The sequence below is a fragment of the Tiliqua scincoides genome, chromosome 1 (genome assembly GCF_035046505.1).
Source record: "Tiliqua scincoides isolate rTilSci1 chromosome 1, rTilSci1.hap2, whole genome shotgun sequence".
NCBI classification, from domain to species: Eukaryota; Metazoa; Chordata; class Lepidosauria; order Squamata; family Scincidae; genus Tiliqua; species Tiliqua scincoides.
In genome coordinates, this window is record NC_089821.1 from 121,749,207 (window position 1) to 121,770,998 (window position 21,792).

Below are 21,792 nucleotides of genomic sequence, written 5' to 3' on the forward strand. Positions count from 1 at the left end.
CAGCAAAAACAACAGTTTTGTACCTGATGAAGTGGATTTTACTTCTGGGAGATGGTTAATTTTAATAGACTAACTATTCAATCATATGTATGGTTAGAAGTAAGTCTGCTTTTGTTTAACGGAGCTTACCCCAGGTTAGTGTGTGTGGAATGGTGCTGTAAATGGTTTCAAATATTTTATTCGTCCTTTCCTTTGTTGTTGTCCTCTCTTACTTTTTCCAATTACTTTGCAAATATCAGTTGGCACATACCTATACATCAGTGCGCTGAACTTGTGCCCCATTTGCCAAAGAAATTGGTCAATTCCACCCCCCAATTTATTTTAACTCAGCTAATTCATGATCCCAGAACTGGCTAATTTCCAAACTCATTTTATGCTTCCTCTACTGCCTACACCTTTTTTGCACACTTTATCCAGATATGCAATGGGATATGAGAATGCCCTGTTGCAATTTGTGACATTAGAACATTATTTTAAATTTAAAAGCCAACAGTGCAATGTATGCTTACTCAGAGGTAAGTCCCATTGCTCTCAATGGGGCTTAACCCCTGGTAAGGATTTGCAGCCTTGGTCTGCAAAAGATTCTGAAAGGAGGTAGAATGTCTGTGCAAGAAGTGCAAAAAGATGAAATGAAATGCAAAAAATGCAAATAAACTGGAAATGTTTTCTTACAGGAATTAGTGGCTGCAGTGTTAAATGTTCAGGCCAATAGGATTATGTGCCATACAAGACGAGTTGGTGGAGCTTTTGGGGGGAAAATTACCAAGCCTCCATTTTTTGCTGCAGCAGCAGCTGTTGCTGCACACAAGTAAGTTCTGTGCATGTCTATGATCTTACTGGAACAAAGTACAATTACTGGTGTGCATTTTCCATACCCCATCAAACCAGGGCTTAGGACAGTGGTTCTCAACCTCTCTGGGAGAGTTTGAGAGCCACTAAGTCTTTGCGGGGGAGGGAGAGAGGCAGCAGGGGGAAGGCAGTGACACAATCCCCAGGATCACACCGTTCAGGGGGGCTACAGGGACTGGGATGTAATCACCAGTCCCTGCAGCAGCCTTCCCGGGGTGCGGGCAGCCCTGTGTGAGCGCCTGCAAAGCTCCCCAGCCACTTTGAAGATGCAATTGGCATCTGATCTTTGTTCTCCTAGCAGCATACCATGATGTTAGTATAATTTTTTGTATGTTTTGTTGACTGGCTTAGAACTGGCTGTCCGGTACGTTTTATCCTGGAACGAGATGATGACATGATAATAACTGGAGGTCGACATCCACTTCTGGTAAAATATAAAGTGAGTAATACTGACTCTAGTAAGGTCTGTTGTGGTCACACACAAAGGACTCTTCCATAAGGGCCTGTCCTGAGCTACATCTTGGGTGTAATATGTTGTGAGGAAAGGAACTCAGTGGAACAGTAGTGGAACAGTACTGTCACTAAGGGCTCAATCCTATCCTGCACTGGAACAGGCAAGCCAAGAGGATTGCACTGTATCCAGCGCAGGATAGGGGCCATAAGCAGCTCAGCCAGAGGCAAGGGGAAACATTTCTCCTTACTCTGGGTAGGGGCCACTGGCCCCCATGGGTCTTCTTGGACTTGCACGACCTCTTGAGGTGGCACAAGTCTGAGGAGAGCGGAATGGCTTGAAGCTGCTCCATTCTCCCTGAGAACGGGGGTTGGGATCCAGATTCCAGCCCTGCCTCCCGCTCCCTGCCTGCCTGCCCCTGGGGCCGCCCACTGCCCGCCCTCCCGCTGCACAAGGACACCTCCCTCCCACCTCCTCCCTGCTTCCCCCAGCCAACACAACCCATGTGAAGGAAGCTGGCGCGGAGGCTTGTGTCAGCCTCCGCAGGCCGGCACTTCTCTGAGCACCGGCCCGGCTTCCTCCTGAGAAGGCGCAAACAAGTCAAGGGCTGGATTGCGTCCTTTAATGTGGAACTCAGTGGAACAGTACTGTCACTAAAATATAGCATTGTTCCCTTTTTTAATCTAGAAAAACTTGTAATAAAAACGACAATGTTTTTAAATGTAGCAAAGTGTAGCATTTTTAAATGTAGCAAAGTCTGGTTCCTCCATTTTTGTAGTACATGGGAAAAATTCTCAAGTGCTTCAGAAAGTGGGGAAGGGTTCTAATATTCCTCATTACTATAATATGCTATTGTATGTTTAGGTGGGATTCATGAACGATGGTAAAATTACAGCCGTTGACCTTCAGTTCTACATAAATGCTGGGTGCACACCAGATGAATCTGAACTGGTAAGTTTCCTGCAGCCCAATCCTATCCTCTCCCCCCCCCCACCCCGATGCATGAGGCTTGCTCTGCATTCTGTGGGGTGGGGAGATCAGGAGGCTTGGGTGAGGTAAGGAAAAATATTTGTCTCCTTAGACCTGTGCCAGCTCTTGAACTGGCAGAAGTGCAAAAAGAGAAGAGGGGCATATTGGGAGATATTCTGGGATAGCATAGTGACAAAGGTTGTACGCAACAATATACACCTCTTTCCACCTCTGTCAACTCCCCACCCTCTCCCTATTCCATCCTACCCTGCCCTCACTTTTACCTTATCTGCTCCAGCAAGTATTGCCTCCTGTTGCGGCAGCACTCATAAAATGAGTTGCTGATGGAGCACACAGAAATGTTTTCCACTGTCATAAGAGTCTCTGTGTGACAGCCCATTCTTGCATAGGATTAGGCTGTTAGTAGAGCATTTTCATAGATGGAAAATGGGGTTCTGTTCCATTTAGTGGGGGAGAAGTAATTTCTTGGGTTTTACCTTTTGAAGCAGAATTTCAGCCTTTAATGAGCCATTGTTAGAGCCTGACATACTCACCATTTAAGCCAGCCCTGCAAATCTTTTGATTCACCAAGTGAAATGCAGTCCATAAGTCATACATGGTGTTCTCAAGGAGTTGATAAACCTTTTGAGTTTACTCACTTGTCCAGGATTGCAAAAACAGGGCAGTTGTTAAGCCCCAGACAGACAATGGTCATAAATACATAGCTGATGGGCTACGTTTGGATTTGTAGGTCTCAAATTGAGCAGGCTTAACCTAAGCCTAAACAGTAAATACCTAATTTCATCCCCTTAGAATAAATTGAATTAGTAAAGCTAAGGGTAAGTTCAGTCTTTGGACTCCATTTTAACATCCTACATGCAGTAGGACATGGGAATAAGTTTTGGATCTTGGAACTCTGTTCGTGTTCCACCCTAGGTAGGAAATAACGGGCAAACTTTATGTACATGCATTGGGGTACACGTATACTTCATATGTTTTCTGCTTTCTCTCCCTTTCTTAGCACAAATTATTTAAGACTCAACTATATTTATTATGACATATTTATTATATATCCCATCTTACCAGGTAATTGATTATGTTGTGCTGAAATGTTTTAATGCTTATGAGATCCCCAACTTCCGAAGCCGTGGACGTGCCTGTAAGACTAATTTGCCATCAAACACTGCGTTTCGAGGATTTGGTTTCCCTCAGGCAGGCCTTTCTGCAGAAACATGGGTGATGGCTGTGGCAGACTACCTTGGCTTACCGCATGATAAGGTAAATAAAGGAATGATACGAGAATGTTGGGGGCCTCTGTTTTAATAGTTGCATGCTGTAGTGTAACTTATCTGGAGTGATCTGGAGTGCAACTACTGCAGATCATCTAACATATTAATGTTCTCAAACCCACATTTGCAACGATGTAACACCAGGGTTGGGAACTTGAGTCAGTGACTCAGATTTGAGTCATGAAAATGCATGATTTTGGGTGACTTGACGACTTGTGAGTCATGTGCATAGAAGACTTGGAAGAAGACTTGAGTCAGGGCCCCCCTGATATGGCACTCGTCCCCACGAATACTGACTCGGGTGTGCTTGCTGACTGTTTTTGCTGGGTGAAAAACCTCGTAGGGCCAGCATTCTAACCGGGCAAGCAGCAGGAAAGTTCCAGCCAGGAGGCAGGGAAGGGTTAATGCACTGGAGCAGGAGGGGGAAGGCAGGAGAAAGCTCTTTTCCCCATCTGTGATAGGAAGGAAGGAAGGAATGGATGTTCATTGGATGCAGGATGGGAGGCTTTGTATTTTGTTTGACTGAGAGAGGGCAGGAGGAGGAGCCCAAAGGGGTTCTTGCCTTACGATTGGCTGGGAAGGGAGGCAGGGAAGGCAGTTCATAGCAATCATGCTTTCCACCATGGCTGCTGGGGAGCGGGAGTCCTCCCTGAACGACCGGTTGCAGTGGGACTACTTCTGAGTAAGGCTGCAAAGGGTCATCCTGGTAAGCTTCGCAGCTGCTGTGCATGACTCCTCCCTCTTGCTGCTTCTGACCCGGCTCTCTTACACTCCCTCCCACACCCTCCCGCCCTGTTTACAGATGGGCAGGGACAGTGGGGGTGTATTCAAAGAGAACTCCAACACACACACCCAGGCAGCAGCCCTGTTTTTTCCACGGAGAGCTTTTTGAAGGAGGGGGGGTGACTTGAGTCTTTTAGAGTTTCTAAAGGGAGAAAGTGTCCCTGTTATAACTCATTTTTGAGTGGAGTTGCGGGAGGCAGTGACTCAAGTCAAGCTGCACTTGATTTTTCCATCCCTGGATAACATGAATATGATTCTCCATTTGCTGGGGAGAACTGGTGAGAGGAGGAATGGGTGCTTAACTCCTTCTGTGTCTGCTAGTCTTTCTCTGTAAACAGATGTTTCCCTCCTGCAATCAGGGTTACTTCTAGACCCGTTTTGGAACCTTGCTGGGAAAAATGGCTTGGGAGGGAGGTGTTGCAGCAGTGGATCAATGGCAGAAAAAGAATTTGAAACATTTTGCTCTCCAATTCTTCCCTGCAAATCCCACCCCACATTGTTCCCTGAAAATCCCATCTAAATCTTAGCATTACAAAGATTTAGAACCATAAGGTATCCTTTCCCTCGTAAAGTATAGTTGCACTCCCAAGCTTATGACGGATAAAGACAGAAAGTAAGCATCACGCTACATACCTGATGAGTTCACAGTTCAACCCTAGGTAGGTTTCTAATTCCACAGCTTTCAAGTTCCCCCCCCCCCCAAAACCTGGCCAGTCTAATTAGAATGAAGTGTAATCTTCTGCATCGAAAGGTTGTGCAAACGCTCCCCCAGGTGGTAAAACTGTAGGTTGCAGGTACTCAAGTCCTGCATCTGGGAATATCCTGAAGGGATATCAGGGGGAGGTCTTTGGGGGGCAGGGGCAGGGGTGCAGGTGTGTGTGTGTGTTCTGTGCTGCCTTCTACTGGAAGAAGAGGTAACCCTTTCCTACCTGTTCCAATGCCCTGCTAGCTAGAAGAGCCCTTCACAGTAAGCCCCGCTTTCTGATATCACTACTTGGACAGATGTTCATCATGTGCGGTCTCAGAAACTTTGTTTCCTTTTCAGAATCTTGCCAATTTGTGCAGCTCCTGCTGTTCATCAATGTTTTTCTTCCTCCTTCTGCAGAGCTGTTAAGGAGTGTGCACTGTTATTTGCAAGGCTGATCCCGCAGTCATTCTCTGTTCATGGGTTTCCCTGAATCGATATCAATCAACCAATGTTATTTGGTCTACAAGGAGTAGGGCTGCCATCATTTTCTTTTAATAGTTTCATGCTGTAGCGTAACGTATCTCTCCACAGAGATGCAATACAGGGGCCTGGGGAAGAGTCACCGGTTTGACCATTACCTTCCATGCAGCTGTTCAAGGTCACGACTACAAGGTCTCTAACTGTTAAAAGAAATCAAACTCTTTTAACTGTAAACTCCCTCCAGCAGGAAAAGGGAGCAATATTTGTCATAAGTGTGTAAATGTGTGCCAAGGCATAAATGGTGCTTGGTAGGTGCTTGGTGCAAATAACAGGATCTTGCATGTCTTCTTTTGAAGGTCAGGGAGATGAACATGTTCAAAACACCTTCCTTAACTCCCTATAAAGAAGAGGTTGATCCCAGAAATTTGGTCCTTTGTTGGAAAGAATGCCTGAGGAAGTCTGATTACTACAACAGGAGAAAAGCTGCAGAAGAGTTTAACAACCAAAGCTACTGGAAAAAGAAAGGAATCGCCATTGTTCCTATGTTGTTTTCAGTTGGATTTAATGCTACATTTTATCACCAGGCAAGCCTTTAATATTCTAGAGATCTACCTTTCTAAAAGTAAAGCAGAATGATCAGAGGTTCCAGTATAACTAAAGTTAGTCATCTTGTCTAAATCCCATTGAGAACAGTGCACATTCAGGGCTCAATCCTATCCAGCTTTCCAGCACCAGTGCAGCCACAATGCAGTCTTCTGGGTAAGGGAACAAATATGCCATACCTTGAGAAGACCTCTGTGACTGCCTCCCCAACACTGGAAGCAGTGCATACCCCATTGGCACAGCAGCACTAGCACTGGAAAATTGGATAGGATTGGGCCCTGAGGGCACAATCCTAACCAACTTTCCAGCACAGGCATAGCTGTGCCAGTGGGGCATGTGCTGCATCCTGCAGTTGGGGCGCAGTCACAGAGGCCTCCTCAAGGTATGGCAATGTTTGTTCCCTTACCCAGAAGTTGCATTGCTCTTATGTCGGTGCTGGAAGGTGGGTTAGGATTGCGCCCTGAGTTAGTTAACTAAGAGCCCAAGCCTATGCATGTCTATTCAGACATAAGTCCCATTATAGTCAATAGTCACTCCCAGGAAAGTGTGCATAGGATTGTAGCCTCCTAAGTAAACTATTGGTTGCTGTATGATATGTGGCATTAGGCTGTGGGCCTAACAGCACCTTGTAGGAAATGTTGGACTGGTTGGTAAGCAGAGCACAGCAACATGTAGAGAAGAAAGCTGCCCTTGTAATCAAAATGACTTACTATCATCAGACTGCTTGCTATTAAGAGTAAATGATGAGCATATGAAATAAAAACGGAGGCTGAGGTAAGAATCAAGCAAATACTTTACTTTCCATGCACAAATACTTATTTGTATGGCATCTTTGGTTTAGGACCAGAGGTTCTAACAGCTTTGAACACATAAACATAACCTAGTTTGTTTATCTCTTTTGGTTTGAGAGTTGAAAGAGCTCAACAAAGCACATCCATCTCTCTAGAAGTTCTGGTAAATTGTCACAGTTAAATATTACAAATGATTAACTGGTTGGTAACTGCTTCTTAGAACACTCCTGCCCACAGAATGTTATGTCACTCTTTGCAGCTCCTGTATCCAATGTTGCCCTTATTCCCAACAGGAAATAAGCCACGTTAATCTCAATGGAAGCAAATGTGAATAGGATTCTGCTAGAATAAAGGCCCAATTCTAACCAACTTTCAAGTGCAAATGCAGCCTCAATGCAGCTCCAAGGTAAGGGAACAAACATTCCCTTATTGGAAGAGACCTCCATAACTGCTCCCTTCCTCACAGGATGCTGTGCATATCCCATTGGCACAGCTGCATTGGTGCTGGAAAGTTAGTTCGGATTGGGTTGTTTTAGCCCAATCTCTCTTTTGCCTACTCAACCAGTACCAAGAAATCACCATATAACCTCCACACCAAGAAATGGTGTGGCACAAGATAATAGAGTACTTTGTTGAGCATTCCACACAATGCAGCAATCCTCGCATCAACACTGTAATGTAGGTCAGTATTATTATCCAAATATTAAAGAGAGGCCACTGGAATGGTACAGTAGCTTGTCTGAGGCAACTGAGGGACATAGGTCTTAACCACTATGCTATAGTAGCTCTTTATCCCATTGTCAAACCCATCCTAGCAATGTTTGTTAACTATGTACCAATAACTGAAGCTTCTTGGTTATTGCGTACATTTTTAGACTGGCAGCCCAATCCTACTTAATTCCCCCTGCGCTGATGCAGCCCCACCAACAGGGAGGGTGTATGCTGCACAGTGTGGGGGAGTTTTGAGTCCCCGAGATATCTTCTGGATAAGGGAACAATTGTTCCCATGCCTGGAGGTAACCCATCACTGTCTCACAGGGTCAACTTGGATCTGTGCCAGCTACTTGCTGGTGCAATTCTGATTGGATCTGGGTTAGGCAAACCAAGGCCAGGAAGGGGAATAAGATATTGGTGGTGCTCCTGCTGCTTCTATCACCCCTTCCTAGCCTCAATCCACCACCTTCCTGCCCTGTCTCCTCCCCATTCTGCCCTTTCCCCTTCTCGTTCTGCCCACCCCCAACCCTTCAGACTTACCTTTCTTGGTCTGGCAGCAGGCCTCCCATGCTGCCACAATTTGTGGCAGAGCTCCTGAAATGACTGCCAGTGGCACGCTGCATGTGCTTAAACAAACCATTTTAGAACAGCAAACTGTGTCCTGTTGGCATAAATCCCTCTGTGCATTGGCCCAATCTTGGATAGAATTGGCCCATGAGGCTGCAATCCTTTGCAAACTTATATGGGAGTAAACCCTATTGTATACAGTAGAACGTACTTTGAAGTAGGTATGCATAGGATTCAGATGTAATCAAAATAAGTATACAGTGTAGTGTCTTATGATGTAATATTCCATATGGTTTTTGAAAAGTCACAGGAGTTAATGACTACAGTAGTATGGTTTGCTCCTAGTTTGATATCACTTGTTAACTAACTCTGGATTGAATAAATTATAACTTCTCATATACAGACATAATAGGAAACTGCAGGTTACTAATCATGTCTGGAAGCTTTATACTTCCTTATACTTTATACTTCCTTTGCTCATGAATAGGAAGGAATCAAAGAATCGTAATGGCTTGTATATGATTCTCTAGCCATCAGGATTGTCTGAATGGGGACAAATCTCAAGACAATCCTGCAATTTGGGAAAAATAATACTGTTTTATCATCATCATCATCATCATCATCCTTTATTTATGGTCATAGACCCAAGATTCATAAAACATTTAAAACATTTAAAACAGTCATAAAAACATTTTAAACAAAACTTTTATAAAAAAGAAGCAAGAATTCTCTTTCGTGTTCTTTGTGCTGAAAAAAGAAACTTGGCCACTGATTCCGTTATGGACTTATTCTTATCAGCTAAGATATATTTAAATACCATGTAAGAGTCCTACCCATCTACCTGGTGGCTGTTTAGTCGCCTCTTACGACAAGTACAGCCAAACTGAGGGCCTATTCTTATCCCCAGCCCCCAGGGGACCTACCTGGGAGATTACACATCATAGGGTTAATATATCTTGTACGCTCATTCCTGTAAAAATTACATACAAAAATAACGTGTTCCAAGGTCTCTGTTTCCATATTATTACAGGGATATAATCTATTTTCATATGGCACATTATTACAGCGTCCTTCCAAGACTGCAGATGGAAGACAATTAAATCTAGCTCTTGAAAAAATTTGCCGATATTTTGGGATAGTTAATTGTCCAGATATCTAACACTTGGATTAAATTACTGTCTTATCTATTCTGAAAGTTTTGTAAGAATTTCTAAGGTAATGTGTGAAGGCCTTGCAGCATTCTAAAACAGCAAGTATTGAAAATAGCTATAAGAATTTATTTACTTTGAACTAGGCTCGAGGCACAGTTTTATCATAAATTATTTATTTAGGAACATGCTGAGGTTATCTAGAGTCACCAAAGAAGCCAAGGGTGAGCCCTGGGTTGGTTTTGGTCTGATAAATGCACGCATCCCCGGAGGTCAGCGCTTATCGGCATGTATTAGCTTTTGAATTACCACAGTTATTCAGGGAAATTTACTTAGGGTGCAACCCTAACCCCTTATGTCAGTGCTTTCCAGCACTGACTTAAGGGCAATGCAGCTCTGAGGTAAGGGAACAAACATTATATTACTTTGAGGAGGTCTCCGTGAGTGACACCCAACTGCAGGATGCAGCACACGTCCCATTGGCACTGCTATGCCAGTGCTGGAAAGCACTGACATAAGGGGTTAGGATTGTGCATTCATTCATTTAGGAGATTTGTATACCTCATTTTCCTAGGCAAACACAGATATATTTGAATGTATGAAAAAGCAAATTTTACCTGAGAATAAAATAGTTTCACTTTTTAATGTTTCCCTCTTCATATGAAATAATAATGGTTATTTAATAATAACTATTAAAATTACATGGACTATTGATTATCATTAATAAGTAATATTAATAATTTAATATGTTTATTTAAATTTATTAAACTTATTTACAGTTTTGATTTGAATAAATCAAATAAATTAATATCTGCTTATGAAAATTATTGATTTGAGTAAAGACTGCATTTGATATTTGTAGAACATGCTGTGGATTTCTCAATGCAATTTCTGATTCTATTTTAATTTTGACTTCTGGGGTTGAGTTTTGAGTAGAATCAGAATGTTTAACAGCCCAGTCCTGAGCTGCCCAGTGTGCAGGGCTGCAGTGGCGCTGAAAATGGCTGCCACTGCATCCTGCACACTCTGGGCAGCTGCCCGGCTGCTCCTTGGGAGAAGGGAGCTTTCATCCCCTTCCCCCAGGTAAACTGAGTAGCTGCGCAATGGTGAGCCCGGCACGGAGGCTCTGGATCTACCGGTCCCACCTCCCTCCTTCTCCGCTCCCTCCCCCTGGAACATGTCCTCCCTGCCCTCTCACCACCTCTGCACTGGAACACATCCTCCCTGCCTCCCCCACACTGGTACTTACCTCTCTGCTGCTTGGTGGTCCGTGCAACCACCAAGCAGTAAAGTTCCGGTGGCCGCCTGATGCTAACCCAGCACCAGCCAGCACTGGGCTAGCACAGGCTCTTGCCTGGCACTAGGCCTGCAAACATGCCTTATGGCATGTTTGCAACAGTGTGCACTGGCAGTAAGCCAGTGCTCACTGTTCAGGATTGGGCAGTAAGTCACTTCTGTAAAAATGGAGGGGGGGGGAACTTTCTTGCTGCTGTAGACTTTTTCTTCCTGTAGACAATTTTCCTGACAATTATTCATATGAACTATTATTTTCTTCGTATTTGTATAGTTGGATGGATGTATTTTTCCGATCTTGTTTCTTGTGGGGTAATTTTAAGACCTTGCACAAACTAAATGTGCACAGATGCAGGGCCCACTGTATGTTTTCAAACTCCGCTGGAAACTGTATTGAGAAGGGGCAACATTTGTACTAATGAATGAACAATTGTTTTCTGTTTTTCTGTAGGCTTCTGCTCTGGTCAATATCTATCTAGATGGGTCCGTGCTGGTGTCCCATGGTGGGTGTGAACTGGGACAAGGAATATTCACTAAGATGTTACAGGTAAGACCACTGTCTAATGCCTGTATTTAAAATAAAACTGAAACATGAACACTAGTTGCCTGCATGCTTTTGTATATATGTTCAAGTTTCACATGTATAAAAATACAATTGTATATTGGCAACCTTCAGTCTCGAAAGACTATGGTATCGCACTCTGAAAAGTGGTTCTGGCACAGTGTCTAGTGTGGCTGAAAAGGCCAATCCGGGAGTGACAATCCCTTCCACACCGGGAGCAAGTGCAGTCTGTCCCTGGTCTGTCTCCCTGGCTATGGGCCTTCCTTCTTTGCCTCTTAGCCTCAGACTGTTGGCAAAGTGTCTCTTCAAACTGGGAAAGGCCATGCTGCACAGCCTGCCTCCAAGCGGGCCGCTCAGAGGCCAGGGTTTCCCACTTGTTGAGGTCCATCCCTAAGGCCTTCAGATCCCTCTTGCAGATGTCCTTGTATCGCAGCTGTGGTCTACCTGTAGGGCGCTTTCCTTGCACGAGTTCTCCATAGAGGAGATCCTTTGGGATCCGGCCATCATCCATTCTCACGACATGACCAAGCCAACGCAGGCGTCTCTGTTTCAGCAGTGAATACATGCTAGGGATTCCAGCATGTTCCAGGACTGTGTTGTTTGGAACTTTGTCCTGCCAGGTGATGCCGAGGATGCGTCGGAGGCAGCGCATGTGGAAAGCGCTCAGTTTCCTCTCCTGTTGTGAGCGAAGAGTCCATGACTCGCTGCAGTACAGAAGTGTACTCAGGACGCAAGCTCTGTAGACCTGGATCTTGGTATGTTCCGTCAGCTTCTTGTTGGACCAGACTCTCTTTGTGAGTCTGGAAAACGTGGTAGCTGCTTTACCGATGCGCTTGTTTAGCTCGGTATCGAGAGAATGAGTGTCGGAGATCGTTGAGCCAAGGTACACAAAGTCATGGACAACCTCCAGTTCATGCTCAGAGATTGTAATGCAGGGAGGTGAGTCCACATCCTGAACGATGACCTGTGTTTTCTTCAGGCTGATTGTCAGTCCAAAATCTTGGCAGGCCTTGCTAAAACGATCCATGAGCTGCTGGAGATCTTTGGCAGAGTGGGTAGTGACAGCTGCATCGTCGGCAAAGAGGAAGTCACGCAGACATTTCAGCTGGACTTTGGATTTTGCTCTCAGTCTGGAGAGGTTGAAGAGCTTTCCGTCTGATCTGGTCCGGAGATAGATGCCTTCTGTTGCAGTTCCAAAGGCCTGCTTCAGCAGGACAGCGAAGAAAATCCCAAACAAGGTTGGTGCAAGAACACAGCCCTGCTTCACTCCGCTTCGGATGTCAAAAGGGTCTGATGTGGAGCCATGGAAGACAACAGTGCCCTTCATGTCCTTGTGGAAAGATCTGATGATGCTGAGGAGCCTGGGTGGACATCCAATCTTGGGGAGAATCTTGAAGAGGCCGTCTCTGCTGACCAGGTCGAAAGCCTTTGTGAGATCTATGAAGGCTATAAAGAGTGGCTGTCGTTGTTCCCTGCATTTCTCCTGCAGTTGTCTAAGGGAGAATACCATATCAGTGGTGGACCTGTTGGCTCGGAATCCACACTGCGATTCTGGATAGACGCTCTCTGCAAGTACCTGGAGCCTCTTTAGTACAACTCGGGCAAACAGCTTTCCTACAACGCTAAGGAGAGAGATGCCGCGGTAGTTGTTGCAGTCACCCCTGTCACCTTTGTTCTTGTACAGCGTGATGATGTTTGCATCCCTCATGTCTTGAGGTACTCCACCTTCTCTCCAGCAGAGACAGAGGATTTCATGCAGCTCAGTGACGATGATCTCTTTGCAGCATTAGTGCAATGCTTTAGTGACGATCTTTAGTGATGATGAAGTGACGATCTTTAGTGACGATGATCTCTTTGCAGCATTTTAGGACTTCAGCAGGGATGCTGTCTTTTCCAGGTGCCTTGCCAAAGGCAAGGGAGTCCAGGGCCACGTGAAGTTCTTCTAGGGTTGGTTCACTGTCAAGCTCTTCCAGCACAGGCAGGCACTCAATGTTGTTCAGTGCTTCTTCGGTGACTACATTTTCTCTGGAATATAGCTCAGAGTAGTGCTGCACCCAGCGTTCCATCTACTGCGCCCGATCCTGGATGACCTCGCCTGTGGCAGACTTCAGAGGGGCAATTTTCCTCTGTGTTGGACCTAGGGCCTGCTTGATACCATCATACATCCCCTTGATGTTGCCCGTGTCAGCTGCTATCTGTATCTCGGAACAGAGCTGGAGCCAGTAGTCGTTAGCACATCTCCTGGCAGTCTGTTGGACTTTGCTGCGAGCAGTTCGGAGGACCTGCAGGTTGCGCTCACTGGGACAGGCCTTGTATGCTGCTTGAGCTCTCCTCTTTTCCTCAACGACTGGTGTCAACTCCTCAGAGTGGGCTTCAAACCAGTCTGCCGCCTTGTTGGTCTTCTTGCCGAATATGGACAAGGCGGTGTTGTAAACGGTATTCTTGAAATGTTCAGAACATTTCAAGACATTCAAGAACAATGTTCAAGAACATTCAAGAACATTCAAGACAATGTTCAAGACATTCTTGAAATGTCAGAAAAATACAATAGCGAAATACAAAATATGTTTTGTATTTTTTGAGCAAGATCACAAATTTTTCAGCTAGTTTGTTTCTGTATTATGTGTCTAACTCTCAGAGTTGGGAAAACCCAGCGTGGCTTGACTCGAGCTGAGTCGTTGAGTCACTGCCCCCCCATGATTTGACTTGATAAAGAGTCACAACAGGGTCACTTTCCAAGTCACCGTCATCCTTTAGTGACTCTAATGGACTCAAGTCGAATCACCCCTCCCTTTAAAAAGCCCTCTTTTAAAAAGTGGAAAAAACAGGGCTGCTGCCAGGGAGTGTGTGTGTGTTGGAGCTCTCTTTGAGCACTCCCCTGCTGTCCCCACCCATCTGTAAATTGGGCAGGAGGGGTGGGAGGGACAGTGAGAGAGCTGAGAGGGAAACAGCTAGAGGGAGGAGGAGGGTCAGGAGTGGCAGCTGGGAGGCTCAACAGGACGACCCGATCCTTGCAGCTCTACTCAGAAGATGTCCCTCTTCAGCTGCTTATTCAATGAGGGTCCACCTACCAAGTAACAAAAGAGCCATGCCTGCAAAGAGTGATTGCTCCCCTGCCTCCTCTCTCTCCCTGGGCTGAGTCGCCCCCTTTAAAAAGCCATCCATGGGAAAAACGAGACTGCTGCTAGTGTCTGTCTGTCTGTCTGTCTGTCTGTCTGTCTGTCTTGGAGTTCTCTTTACTCACTCCCTTGCTGCCCCTTCCATCTGTAACAGGGTGGGGGGTGGTGGTGGGAGGGACTGAGTGAGAGCCAGGACAGAAGCAGTGAGAGGAAGGAGAGTCAGAAGCAGCAGCTGGGAGGCTTACCAGGACAATCCTTGCAGCTAGTAGCCCACTGCAGTCATTCATTCAATGAGGGTTGCTCCTCCTCCTGTCCTCTCTCAGCCAATGGAAATATGAGAATGCCCATCCTTTGTCCAAAGGTCAGCCATTCCTTCCTTCCTATCAGAGATGGGAAAAGAGAGCCCAGTCCAGTCTCCCCGCTCCTGCTCGCATTAACCCTTTTCTGCCTCCCGACTGGAACTCCCTGCTGCTTGTGTCAGAATGCTGGCCCCATGAGGTTTTCCACTCAGCAAAAACAATGAGCTGGCACCCCCAGACGTGGACAGACTCGAGTCAGCACACATCAGTCACTGGACATGACTCGAGTCTTTTTCAGAATCTTCCACACATGTGACTCACGAGTTGACAAGTCAGGAAAAATCACACATTTTCGCAACTTGAGTCTCTGACTCAAGTTCCCAACACTGCTAACTCTAATCACAAATGTTGTTTTCTGCTGAGTTCGTGACTCTGTTGCAATTCTTAGTAAAAATTATAATCTTTTTTTTCTTCTGAAATAAAGGTTGCCAGCCATGAATTAAAGATACCCATGTCTTACATACAGCCTTATGAAAGAACTACACTCACAATCCCAAATGCAGTTGTCACCGCAGCATCAATTGCCACAGAAGTCAATGGGAAAGCAGTCCAGGTTAGAATGTTTCCTTGTGGTTATCGATATATGTTTGTATAAATAAGATTTCTGAGTATTGGAATCTCCTAAAATAGAATTTAAGAGCTTTTGCTATACAATGGTGGAGTCTCTCACTGTTCTGCAGAGCCATACAGCTTGCATGGGGCTGTTTGGACCAAGGAGAAAGAGCACAGAGTGGAACAGAGAAAGGGATCAATGGGGGAAGAGGAAAGGTAAGGAGAAGAAGATGCAGCAGTTAATGGGAATGAAGAAAAAGGAAGTCTGAAGCAGAGGAAGGGGCAAAGGGATCAAAGTAGTAAGAAAGATTACTGGAAGCTAAAGAGACAGGACGAGGGGAAGACCAAAGGACAGGCACAATTCTGCTGGACACAAACCCAGGCCTAATTTGCCTAATTTATTTTCAATTTCTTTTAGCAATGGGGTGGGGAGAGGAAAAGAACTATACAAAGTACTCAGCCCAAACTGTTGGAAATCCAGTTGATCCCACCCACACAGTTTTTGAGATGTCATTCAGCAGTGCTCTGAAGTTTAAAAGTGTATCTTCAGAGCTATGAGGGCTAGAAACCTGATTTCTTAATTTAGAAAAATTAAAGCTACAATTCACAGGTTGCTGAATTCTGTGCAAATTATTGCACTGCACTGCATAAACATGCAGCCCTGATTATACTTGAGTCATTAGCTGGATGCATCATAGAGACAAAACTACACTGTCTTTCTGTTATGTCTGCATCAGGAAAAAGATAAGGTTGAAATAGCCACTCTTGGCCTTCATCACCAGCCGTATGGCAATTGGAGGTACTCTGCTTCTGCAACTAGAGGATCTATTTTTATTCCCTTAATTCATGTTGCCAGTCTTTATCTGTTTTATGCAATGGCCATATGATGTTACCCTGCAGTGAACATTCTCTAGAAATTCCCCAAATTAATTGAAGAAGTCAAAGTTGATTTTGTTGTTGTTTTGTCCTAGTAGGAGGGTGTTTGGCTATGGGAGGCATTATGAAGAACTCCTGGACTTCAAAATGTACTGCTACCCCATTGCTTCATAGTGTTGTCCCCCCTCCCCCACTGGGTTTGCAGTCTTAATGTCAAACCCCACTGCTAGCAGAAGTTTCTTGCAGGGTTTCTGTGCCTTTCACAATTGCATGTCAGGCAGAAATTCAGCTAATGGAGCTTTCTTCTATCTAAACATCATAAATATTAGCTGATGTATCTCTCCAGGCTTCTTCTTTTATGTCACCTTAAGGAGAAAGCAGCTCATGATCATCTGGAACAGTCATTTGTTATGCAACCTAGTTTGTTCTTTTTACATAAATATAATGAAAATGTCATTTTATTGTATGGGCAGTGGGCAGGTTTGTGGTCAACTGTAGTGAATTGTTTTGTTACCTGTGATACTGCAATGCTTTTGACATTACTGCAGCTCCATGCTGGGGAAAATGTTACCGGTTTAATTTGTACCTGTTGTGCAGCTGTTAAAGGCACAAGAATCTTGTCAGGGAAAAGAGGCATGCTTATAGTACCCTAATTTACAAAAATAATTAAAATACTTGGAAAAATAATTAAAAGACTATTTAGAAAATCAAAATTTGATGTTGTTGTTGAATTTGTCCTCTTTGCCACCTGTTTCCCCAGAATGCTTGCCAAATTCTCTGGAAACGCCTAGAGCCAATAATAACAAAAAACCCAGAAGGCAAATGGGAAGACTGGGTAAGCACCATTTTGTACTTTTAAAACTGAATGAAGTACCTGCTTATACTGCATGTTTGGAAAGACAATCTTTTGCTGCTGGTCTAGATAGACTATCCAGGATGGTCACGGCAGGCCAAGTTAGTGGCAAAACAGGAAGTACACAAGAGGAAGTAGATTTTCTAAATAGCACTTCTTATTGCATTTTGTCTCTGGGTAGTGCCTGCAGGCCTACATAATTTTAGCAATGAGTCTGCTGAGAAGCTGCACACACTATATTTTGGGCACATATGCTATGTTCCAGTGTATTTTCATATGTTCCATATGTTTTCCACATATGCTATTTTCCAAGTCCCATCCAGTGTAACCCCACGTCTTGACTCTCATGGTCACTAGGAAGAAAAGAAAAGAAAAAACCAGCTATCTGAACTGCACAGACATTTAAAGCAGTGAACTCTGAATAGGTGATGCAAATGATGGCTTAGCAGGGTAAGACACCCCCCACTTTTGGAGGCACAGCACCACCAATGGTGTATTTAGTTGTTCTTGTCCTTCTCCTGGGAACACACAAGAACAGAGGCTGGAGAAATGCATGACACTCCTGTAAAAGTGAGCCAAAAAGAGCTGAAGCCTTCCCCTTATCACAAACAAACCTCCTCCCCTGTATCCTGCACTTGCCCTTTCTCCATCCCTTCCACCATCTCCCTTGTGCCAAAAAAAACCATGAAGCCTTCCTCCCCTTATCACAATGTCCCCTCCCACATACCCTGCCCCCACTTTCCCACTTGGAACCAAACGTCCCACTACCCCTGCTGTTGCCCATCAGATGCTTTGCTTCCAGATCACCCAGGAGGTCTTGCAGCAGTGGCAGAAGTGCCAGTAAAAGTAGATAAGCCCCGAACAGCACAGCAACTACAGCGTAAAAAAACTCCAGCTGCCAAGTCACCTTATCCTCACTCCCAAGTTGAGTCCAAGTTAGTAATGCAACTTGTGTCTGATGTGGGAGTGAGTTGAGGGATTCGAGTCTACATCATTGCTATTTTCTTCCTTGGACCACTCTGGAGAAAAACTCTCCACTTCTAGTTTGCAGAAGGTGCAGGTTTCACACAGTGCTGATTTACCTACCTTGTGTTAGTCATAAAGCAACATGTGATGCTTTTTGGAACAGCTTTAAAGTATTTTTTAAAAACCATTAAAAAACAAAGCACCAAACAAACATGCAAGGGGACCACATGTGTTGTGAGACTGAAGCAGACTGTTTCTATACTGGTCACAGAGCTGTCTCCTGATTGTCAAGACAGGGGAAAGACCTTCTTGCCCCTTCCTGAGATGCTTCCCATATCCAGGGCATAGGAGGCCACTATGCAGTCTGTACCTCTGGAAAACAAATAACAAATCTTGTTTATGTTGCACACCGAAGGTTCTACTGTATAATGCTCTCCATTTTTTAAAATTTCTATATGAAACTCATTTGTATCTCTCTGCTAGAAATGTCATTTAATGATGTGCCTCTTGTAGATTAAAAAGGCTTTTGAGGAAAGCATCAGTCTCTCAGCTACTGGCTACTTCAAGTAAGTAGTTTATTATCATTTCCTAATTGTTTTCTTTGGGTATCACAAGCATAGCGATATATAGTCAGTACTAAGCTCAGATCCTGCAGTTAATGCCAAATGCATATATTTTGGAACCAGGGGTGATGTTACTTTACTCAGGGTCCAAGAAGTGTGCCATCAGAAGAGAAGTTGGTGGAGATTGTCCCCGATGTCCTGTTCACAGTTAGCAAATGGGAGCATCTGGGGCGCAAATCTACAGCATTGTCTCAGGTCAGCTGCACCTGATCTTAGGGAGTAGAGTGCAGCTCTAAATTGAATCAAAGAGCCATCAAGAACTGGGATGTGCTGAAAAGTCCACTGTCATAATTAAAATAGTAGGCGAAGCAGAGGTAAAGGGTTGTATCATGAGTGAAAAAATGATTCTTGACACAAGATTCTCCCACACCCCTCCTTCTCAGAGTAGCTCCCTGTGCCCCCTGAAAAACTTTATGTAGTGGTCAGGAGACCATCAGGAACAGGTGAGATGGGGCATAGGCAGGGATGTTGTGAGGAGGAGGGAACAAGGAAGACCCCTTGCACAAATTTCCTTCTGCTAATGCAAGCCAAGATATAAGTTTATGATTGCATCTTGTTGGCATCCTTCAGTCTCGGAAGACTATGGTATCGCACTCTGAATAGTGTTCTGGAACAGTGTCCTCTCCAGTGCGCGAAGCCTGGGTAAAGTAGATATGGAGGATAGGCTGTTACCCATGCAGCAAATCCCCCCTCTCCACATCGCTGAAATGGTCCAATGGAAAGGCAGAGCCAATACGGTTGGTTCTAGCGGCGTCGCAGGAGTTGCCAGAACATGACTGTGTTCAGCCATGAACTGCCTCAGGGACTCCGGCTCCAGATTTTGCCTCGAGGTTGACTCCTGAAGCCTTTTCCATAATGGATGTAGCCACAAGGCAGTGGAGGTTTGGGATCAGAGTTTTCCTTCTCTCAGATGAGCTGCCTTCCCAGGCTAACGAGTCCCATCTACCCGGTGGCTGTTCAGTCGCCTCTTACGACAAGTACAGCCAAACTGAGGGCCTATTCTTATCCCCAGCCCTCAGGGGAAATGATTGCATACCGTTTCAAGTATCTATTTACTACATTAATATATTGATACAATTTATTGCGTTTCTGTGTCTTCTGCCTTACCATTCAAAGAGGTTTAAAATTTTAAAATACTGTATTAAATCAAGAAGAAACATTGCATAAAATAGAGTTGTCTCAGATCAGCAGTGGTTCCTTCAAGAGCTGAAGGCATGAGCTGCCTCTGCCTGAGCTCTTTTCTTCTTTCTTTTTATCAAGACACACAGATCTTAAGTAGCCTCTGGGACAATGGGGCAGAGATAGTGCTACATAATAAATTACAATACACAGTATGTAGAAAGGACAACATCTAATACATATCAGCTGTGCTGTATGTTTAGACCAGACATTAGGGCAGTAGCATAGCTACGGGGGGGATGATAAGTACTGCAGGCACGGCAATGCGCTGTGTAAGAGATCCCTACCACTCACCATTGGAGCCATTCTAAGCAGCAATGGCAACAGACAGGCATTTGTCAAACCAAACAATATCTTCCGTATGTTGCTGTTGCTGTCCTGAATGGCTCCAATAGTGAGCGGAAGAGGCCACTTACATGGTCCGTTGTGGCACCTGAAGTACTTACCATTTTGCTTCCCCTCTAGCTTTGCTACTGCACTGGGGTAGCTCAGATGTTACTCCAGCAACAGCCATTGCTTGGCTGAATCCTTCCATGGGACACAGCAGGAAGTCCATGACCTGACCAGTTTCTGTGTTTCACACAGAACACTCCTGTGATCTGGTATTTTCACATTGTTTCTGTGTTCTGTTGAATTTGTAATTGCAAAAGTGAATATTCAGCATCTAAAAGCTTCTGTTTTTTTTCTCACCTGTCAGAGGTTATGTCACCAATATGGACTGGGAGAAAGGAGAAGGCCATCCGTTTCCATATTATGTTTTTGGTGCAGCTTGTTCTGAGGTTGAGATTGACTGCCTCACAGGTGATCATAAGGTAAAAACTGTGCATTTCCACTTTGCTGGTAGTTTATAGATAGATGGATGATTCAATACTTCACCTTCATTCTGAACCTAACACAGAACGAAGGGGAGCTATTGAACTATTCGTTCATCTGGAGAAATTTCTTTTACCAGATATTTTCAGGAATTACCATATTTTTTTTCAGTAACCACCATTTTTTAAGGATCAAACAGTGGACTCTTAGAGATGGTAAACATCTAAAGAGTTTAGTTCAGAGGGTCAGCTCAAAGCATGCTTGCACTTAAGATGCTCATAGGGTTTTATTCTAAGATAGCAATTCCCAAACTTTAGCGCCACAATCATCTCATCCTCTTCAGTGGGTCACAACCTGATGCTCCCTGTAGTACCACAATTGGGAGCCCCCAGAGTCTGCTTCTGGGTTGAGCCTGCCTGAGACTCACTCCATTGGCCTTTGCAAGCCCCAGAATGCCATGTGGAAGTGACTGGAAGTGACTTCCATTTATGAGAAAGCAAATTGGAAGTTGCCTCCAGTCTCTTCCATGGGCATTCTGGGGCCCACAGAGGCCATTGGAGTGGGTTGTGGCCCAGCGTGACCCAGAAGCGACCTCCAGGGGCTCCCAATAATGCCTTGTGATGCTACAGGGAACATTGGGTCACGACTGCATGAACATTGGGTCGCAACCAACAGTTTGGGAAACACTGCTCTAGGAAGTTAGAATTAAGTATATCCTGGAGCAGCATTTTTCAAACTCTCCCAGGGTTTGAGAAGTGTTACAAGTCTTTGCAGGGAAGGAGTGGAAAGCAGTGATTAGATCTCCAGGATCGCGCTGCTGTGGGGAACATTGGGGCTTTTAAAAATTAGACCTCAGTCCTTGCTGGTGTCTGGGGTGTGCCCGGAGCTCCGTGGCTCCCTCTGCAGGTCTCCCTGTACCTTTAAACACTGAAAAAATGCAATTATGACTCACTCCCAGGGAGTGGATTGCTATCACATTTGTTCAGTGTTTAGAGGCACGGGGAGACCTGCAGAAGGCTCCAGAAGACTTCCCACACCCCTTGGATGCTGACACGTTTAAAAAAAGCTCCTATGTCCTCTGCATGGGAATTGCGTCGCTGCTTGCCATCTTTCCCTCCCCCCTAAAAGGGCAACAGCAGGGGTTCTCAGGCTGGTTGCTCTTGACCCACCAGTTTGAGAAACACTGGCCTAAAGCTCGTACCATTTTGTTGTAAAACCCTTTATCTGGAACAAACAGTCATGTTTCTGCCCTAGGTGATCCATTG

The 21,792-nt window shown here is 44.9% G+C and overlaps 1 protein-coding gene across 1 annotated transcript in view; it reads left to right on the forward strand.

Annotated features, from left to right (window-relative positions):
• Positions 1 to 21,792, forward strand: part of LOC136659076 (aldehyde oxidase 3-like) — a 63,695-nt gene that overhangs the window by 36,348 nt on the left and 5,555 nt on the right. The window contains exons 22-31 of the mRNA XM_066636132.1: positions 675 to 808; positions 1,201 to 1,288; positions 2,165 to 2,251; positions 3,356 to 3,547; positions 5,866 to 6,093; positions 11,077 to 11,172; positions 15,090 to 15,218; positions 16,854 to 16,928; positions 18,426 to 18,478; positions 20,412 to 20,526. Coding sequence (XP_066492229.1) covers positions 675 to 808; positions 1,201 to 1,288; positions 2,165 to 2,251; positions 3,356 to 3,547; positions 5,866 to 6,093; positions 11,077 to 11,172; positions 15,090 to 15,218; positions 16,854 to 16,928; positions 18,426 to 18,478; positions 20,412 to 20,526 — 1,197 coding nt within the window. The remainder of the gene's footprint in view (positions 1 to 674; positions 809 to 1,200; positions 1,289 to 2,164; positions 2,252 to 3,355; positions 3,548 to 5,865; positions 6,094 to 11,076; positions 11,173 to 15,089; positions 15,219 to 16,853; positions 16,929 to 18,425; positions 18,479 to 20,411; positions 20,527 to 21,792) is intronic.